The 7,449-nt window shown below is 39.4% G+C and overlaps 1 protein-coding gene across 1 annotated transcript; it reads left to right on the top strand.

Moving 5' to 3' along the window:
• Positions 1–855: 855 nt before the first annotated feature.
• On the top strand, positions 856–6,538 carry psmb5 (proteasome 20S subunit beta 5). The gene is made up of 3 exons (XM_077497995.1): positions 856–1,119; positions 2,208–2,514; positions 6,087–6,538. The coding sequence occupies exons 1-3, from the start codon at positions 895–897 to the stop codon at positions 6,368–6,370; spliced, it is 816 nt and encodes a 271-aa protein (XP_077354121.1). The 5' UTR covers positions 856–894; the 3' UTR covers positions 6,371–6,538.
• The last annotated feature ends 911 nt before the right edge of the window (positions 6,539–7,449 follow it).

Raw genomic sequence — 7,449 nt, 5'->3', positions numbered from 1 at the left:
GCATCAGCCCTGACCTCAAATTATCTTCACTGACACTCTACACATCTGTCCATTTTCTGCAGTACATGGACCCTTATCACTAATTCATCAAACAACAACCTTGCGATTTATCTATCAAGGTAGGACATGCTGAATGTTATTTTTTTCTCATAAACCATCTCAAATTCCCTCTGAAATGGCTGTGGTATAGTCAAAGGTGTTGCTCTTAATTGGTGTCGGCCACCCTAATCTTTATTCTTCCCCACAGAACAATTACATGTTCAAAAGTCCTATATAATTTGTTGCATTAATGTAATCATTCCCCTACTTAAATTGGTTAATTAAAGTGTTTTGTAATTTTTTTTTTACCCGATTGCACAATTGTTTATTGTAAATTATCTAATACAAATTATACTAAAAAGAAATAAATGTACATTGTACACCGAATGGTCCAGGTATTCTATTTAACCAGTTATATCTATCTATCTATCTATCTATCTATCTATCTATCTATCTATCTATCTATCTCTCTCTCTCTCTCTCTCTCTCTCTCTCTCTCTCTCTCTCTCTCTCTATATATATATATATATATATATATATATATATATATATATATATATATATATATATATATATATATTTTTTTTTTTAATTTGTAGTTACTGCTAACAATTTAACATACAATTTTAACATTGTTCGGTGGGTCGGGGGCGCTCTTTCTAATGTCCCAGGCCAGCCCATCTTTCCGTTTCAAAATTCAAACGTGGTCCAGAAAAGTTTGACAAAACATGTAGTTTTGGTGATTTTATGGAGGTGACATCCGCAACTACAGGGGGCGCTGTGTGATTTAATTCTATCACGAAATGTGCAAATTAGAAACCACGGAAGTTGCTTGCTCATCGAGCAGTTTCAAAGATGGCTCTCGCTAGTCTGTTGAACAGTGATTGTGCTGGTTTTTCTTTTGGCAGTCGTCAGACGTCTACGTTCGATTGTGCACCCGGACTGAGTGGTCTGGGGCTCGAAACTACATCGGGAGACAACATTAGGTTTGCCATTAAAAATCCATTGTGTGCTGTGGATGCGGATGACGTCGAGAGGAAAATAGAGTTTCTGCATGGGACCACTACCTTAGCGTTCAAAGTAAGTAATCGACCCCAGCAGTTGGCTTGGAATTATCAAAACATACGAGGGACGACAACGTATACAAATATATTTGTCTCTTTTGGTAGCACGCTTTTGTTGTTTGATAAATTAGACTGATCGTTGTAGAACCAGTCGTGCTACGTCTCAATTAGCACGTTAGCATGCTTACCCAAAGCGCCTAATTACCACATTAGTTATTTTTAATATCCACGAGTGTTGGACAGAAGATTAACTCATACTTGAATAATACGTAATGAAATCGATGTGACAAGTTTGGTGATTGTAAATTGTTAATAAACGTTTACTGTTGTAAAAGTGAAAGTAATTGTTTGGGCAGTGGATATTTTGCCGTGACCGGCAAACCATCCGCTCGCTCGATTTTACCGTGAACGGCTCTGATTGGTCAATCGCCGAAGCGAGTCATGCACTGGGCGTGGTTCCTGCCTCGCTTGGTCCCCTTCGGTGTCTTTTCACGAAGTTTTCATTTTGTTTTACCACCGAAAATAGGCTGATAGTACTATTTTCGCAATGCAAATGCTTTATTTACACATTATATTGATTTTGCCCGTGACTGGCATACAAACCAGGGTGATTGTTGTAGTAGTCTTACATTTCATCACACTTTTAAATCAAAATAATACTCCTCACAAATTAAATTACAACGACCCGAAGTCCAATGCTTTTCACTGAGCGCAGAGATTCCTTTCAGCGAGTTGACTGCCATTTTGTCCTGTGACGTAAACTGGGAATAGTGAAGAAATTATCCACGTCCGGTTTAACTACTATGCTACGAGCTGGTACACATAAACCGGCACACAATTTGTAGTTATAGTCCTCGCCTGATTCACGGCAAAATAGCGCTACATGGTGAGTTACCAGTCACGGCAAACTATACAGTGTGACACACACACAAAAACAATTTTTTTTTATTTTTTTATTTTTTTATTTATTTTTTTAGCAATCCAATAAAACAAAGGGTGACAGAAGAAAAAAATCAGTACTTGAAATCTCAAAACCATGCCATTAACAATCAAACAATAATGGAATCCCAGCTGAAAAGTCTTCCTTTGCCATTGTCTTCCCAGTTCCAGCATGGTGTCATTGTTGCGGTGGACTCTCGGGCCACAGCGGGCTCCTACATCGCCTCGCAGACGGTCAAGAAGGTGATTGAGATTAATCCCTACCTGCTGGGCACCATGGCTGGAGGAGCAGCAGACTGTAGCTTCTGGGAGCGCATGCTGGCCCGACAGTGCCGCGTCTACGAGCTGCGCAACAAAGAACGCATCTCAGTGGCCGCAGCGTCGAAGTTACTTGCTAACATGGTGTACCAGTACAAGGGCATGGGACTCAGCATGGCAACCATGGTCTGTGGCTGGGACAAGAGAGGCCCAGGTAAATACATCTTATAGTAGGGCTGTGCACTTAATGGAAGTTCAATTAGAATTTCAATTATTACACTCCACAATTACAAAATCAGCATAATCGTAAAAAAAAAAATTTTTATACTAATTTTTGAGTTGTTTAAATGTATACATGTGCACAATTTTTAATTTTAAAATAACTAATTTAATAAATGTTGTTCATCCAAAAGGAACTTGCATAGTTAGTTTCAAATAATTTTATTTGTCTTAATATTTTTCATTTGTTTGTTACGTTTAAACATTTTCTTTTGTACTAAAAAAATAAATAAATAAATGATCATCATACTGCACATCGCACATGCTGCACTCCAACTTCAGGTTTTTGCCAACATATATAAATACATCCATCTATCCATCCATTTTCTTGACCGCTTATTCCTCACAAGGGTCGCGGGGGGTGCTGGCGCCTATCTCAGCTGGCTCTGGGCAGTAGGCGGGGTACACCCTGGACTGGTTGCCAGCCAAATGCAGGGCACACAGAGACGAACAACCATCCACACGCACACGCACACCTAGGGACAATTCGGAGCGCCCAATTAACCTGCCATGCATGTCTTTGGAATGTGGGAGGAGACCGGAGTACCCGGAGAAGACCCACACGGGCACGGGGAGAACATGCAAACTCCACCCAGGAAGGCCGAAGCCTGGACTCGAACCGGAGTCCTCAGAACTGGGAGGCGGACGTGCTATAAATAAATAAATAAATAAATAATATTATAAATATATATTATTAAATTCTGCTTGGCCCAAAAACAACGTACATAATTATGTTTCTATTTTTATTAAATTGGTCCTAATATTTTTAAATGTGTGAACATTTTCTTGTTTTATACCAAAAAATAAATGATTGTGCTACTGCACAGTGCACAAACTGAACTCCAACTTCAAATTTTTGCCAACATAAATAAATAAATGTTATTCTAAATATTTATTATACAATGTTTGATCCAAACGGGACATGTATAGTTTTTTTTTAAATTTCCGTTCATAATATTTTTAAATACTTAAATATTATCATGTTTTGTCCCAAACAAAATCTTTTGAATGATTGTGATTATTTTTCCCATAATCGAGCAGCCCTATCTTATAGTACATCGGCATTACACTCTTAGTGGGTACTGACTGACTAAAACTTGTATTAGAAGCTTTTTAGAACTCTGTGTATGGAATGGATTAATACATCAATGGGAATTTTGGATTTGTTATGCATGTCATTACTCATTTGTTATTGCATATGAGTTATTGCCCTCTAATTTACCAATTTTACATCTTGTGATTCAACAGTACTACAATTTAGCACAACAGTGAGCTTTATAAGTATAAAATCAGTGTTAATAGGATTTTAAATCACATCTTTAAAGAGGAAACAATATGATTGAAAGAGAAAATGCAAATGTAGTTACCAGAGATGCCCACTAGATGGCACTGCAACATCTGTTCTGTCCTTTGGGGTGTTTACCACTTACAAGTGGTAAATGCTGCCACTTTTGATGCCCGAGTGAGGCTATACATGACTGAAGGTATACATAAAGAGTCCGCTATGGCGACACAATGATGGCAAATCGATACCGCGGGGTCTGCTGGCCAGTGAGTGAGGCAGAATAGATGTTGAATCCCGGCCCTATACAACTGTTGCGCATATCGCTTGAGTGAGATGCTGTCGGCTTTGTTATGAAAGCACAGGCATCTGTGTGTACAGGTACTGTTTGCCATCTGAGATAAATGACATGTGTTAAAATCCCAGGCATTCAAATGAGAAAATAATGATCCTTGCATTTGTCCAATTGTGCTTTTCAGTGTCAGTGATTGAAGGGTCAATTTAAAAATCATCCTACTCTGAACATGAATACATCCATGTGCATTTCTGTTATAAATACAGTTAATGGTGCTGCATTTACAATCATGAAGACCACAGGAGTGTTTGGAGGGGAATGAATGAGAGAAGCGCATTTTTTTCCTCCTGCTTCTGATTCTATTTGTGGGCCTCCTCATCCTCTGTCATGTGTGGTGCTCAACACAAGAGGCTGCCATTCAAACTGTCCGCCTGCACCATTGTTTGTAAGTCCTTAACTGTTTTCAATTGGAACAGGCAGGTGTCAGAGTGGCAATTTTACCCCATGCATAGGCAGTGGATGATTATCAAGGCAACGACAGGCTGAGGAAGCTGCAATTTGTCAGCTGAAATGAATGTTAAGCTTTTTTCCCCTAGAAAAGTAAGTGGCCCTCCATAGCGCTAATAGTCTGTCACTAGTTTAGCAGTGAATGTGCAATCTGGGGGTGTTTTGTTTAAAGTGTGCTTTTTTTTTTTTTTTTTTTAAAGCGATAGCAGTGAATGTTTGGCAGAATAAGAATTTCACACGTTTTTGCTTTGGAAAGTGTCATGAAACGCATGCCTCTTTTATAAGCTCTATTTCCCATCTGCAATTTTGTGAGTCAGCTGGCATTTGGTGAGAGTACGTACAGTATTCTGGGAATAAGTTTAGTAAATATAAATAAGCACATGAATTGATGGTTGTTAACAACTCATTCACTGCCTTTGACAAGTAAACTTGTCAATTGTATTTTTTAGAGCGGTGCTAAATAGGGGCGAATCTGATTATGCTCCACTGTAAATATCAAACTTGGAACCAACTTTACTGATGCCCAACCACCGGTAGATGACATCATTGCCCCATTTTATACGAAATAAACACAGTTTCAGAGTCCATGGGAGAAATGGCTGTATTTGGCAAACCTACATTTTTCTACTGTCAATTATAAAAGAATGGGACGGGGGGAAAAAGTAGGGAGTCTGTTCTGTCATTTGGTAGATTCGGTTTATATATAATTATTGAATGTAATATCACGCGAGTATTGAAAATTTAAACATTTTCTAAAATGGCTGGCAGTGAATGAGTTAATAATAATAATAATAATAATAATAATAATAATAATGCTGAAGCAGCATTATGTCTAGAGACTATTTATGTAATTTCTCAGCAGCAGGCCTCAAACCCTCAAAGCAGAAGTTTTGAAACCAGAATCTTTGATTGCACACAAGATGATTGTTGACTTTGCGATGCCTTCTATGTATGCCACTCCATTGAGTCTACATGTGTTTACACTTTCAGTACTAAAATGAATATGAGTAAATATAAAAGCTACACAAGTCTCATGTACACTGGATCCGCTCGCAGTGTTTGTGCTCCCCAGAGGTGTACGGTGCATCTCGTTGCGCAGCTGGGGCTGCTGGTCGATAGTTAATTTTTGGCAGGTTTGCGGGGATCAATAAAGCCCTGAGTAGGGCCCCAGGGTGGAAAACGATGTGGCCCGCGCATCGTCAGCAGGTTCCGTGGTCTGCTTCATTTTACTTCAAGTGGATGCAGCTGTTCTATCTGCCAGCTCGTTTTCACTTTGGAAAGGTTGCAGCTGCTCATATTAGCGCTGGAGGATGCAGTGCGCACACTTATAATTCCGTGTGAAAGCACAACAATTTAACACTTGAGCTAGAACTGTAGATGCTTTATAGATCGCACCGTTTTGACCAACCCGTTTCCTCCTCAGGGCTGTACTACGTTGACTCGAATGGGAGCAGAGTTTGCGGCGACCTGTTTTCGTTGGGCTCCGGTTCCATCTACGCCTACGGTGTGATGGACAGCGGCTTTCGGCAGGATCTGACCGTGGAGGAAGCTTGCGATTTAGGCCGCCGCGCTATCTACCAGGCTACGTACCGCGACGCCTACAGCGGAGGGCAGGTCAACCTGTACCATGTCCATAGTGAAGGCTGGACCAGGGTCTCCCAGGATGATGTGCTTGAACTGCACCACAGATACATGGATCAGGTGTAATTTTTCAAGTTAAAGGCTCAGGGTGGCGACTCTGATGTTAGAAAACGCTTTTTTTTTTTTCTGTAACCAAAATTGAAGTTCTAAAAGGTCTGTTGGGTTCAATTAATAAAATAATAAAAAACACTCACTGTTGGCTCTGTCTTCTAATAAAACCATAAATGGACTTAAGTCAAATCTTGTTATTCTTTTTTTAGAACGCTAGTGAGTACCATTATAGATGACGGACTGAAAAGGGAAGATGACTCAAGCATGTTTTGATATAGTGTGTTAAACAGCCAAATGGAAACTAAACACTTCTTTACGGAAGAGGATTAGGGCCAAAGAAGAGGGGGAAAAAAGTTGGCAGGATTCTGACTTAAAAGAATTCTGACTTTGTGAGAATTCTGACTTTAATCTCAGAATTCTAACTTTCCAAAATTCATAGCTCTACATCACAAAGCCTGAATTCTCACTTTAAAGTCAGATTTATGCGATTAAAGTGAGACTTCTGAGATTGAAGTCAGAATTCTGACTTTAAAGTGAGATAAAGTCAGAATTCTCACTTTCATTCTGACTTTCTAACTTCCCACCACAATTCATAGTTCTACGTGAAAGTCAGAATTCTGAGAATAAAGTGACACTTCTGAGATTAAAGTCAGAATTCTGAGAAAGTGAGAATCCTAATTACCACCCCCCCCCCCCTTTTTTTTTTTTCCTCTCCCTCTCTTCATTGGCCCTCATCCTCTTCCGTACTACTTAATTTAGAGTTGTACAGCAAAATGTCCTCAACGTTTGGGTACCTTTTGGCCACTTAAATAGTGAAGTCTCACTCTGAAAATAAATTTAAGTTCACATAAATGTTTAGTGTCTTCTGTTTTCTGCTTGTGTTTACAGTCATCTGTGGCCATTAGGCAAAGGAGGTACAGCAAAGCCTTCTATGTCCCGGCTTTATGTTCTGCATTTATTAGCAGAAGTTGCACTGTCTAAATAGTGTGCTTTAATTGCGTACCACCAGCCTCTGTAATTGTGCTCTCGCAGTTGTTACAGTGCCCCCCCACAATAATATTCATCTCCTTTCCTCATAATGCACAAATACATAT

The sequence above is a fragment of the Festucalex cinctus genome, chromosome 1 (assembly GCF_051991245.1).
Source record: "Festucalex cinctus isolate MCC-2025b chromosome 1, RoL_Fcin_1.0, whole genome shotgun sequence".
Classification (NCBI taxonomy): domain Eukaryota; kingdom Metazoa; phylum Chordata; class Actinopteri; order Syngnathiformes; family Syngnathidae; genus Festucalex; species Festucalex cinctus.
Note: the sequence above shows the minus strand (reverse complement) of the source record. Positions and strands in the feature narration are given on the sequence as shown.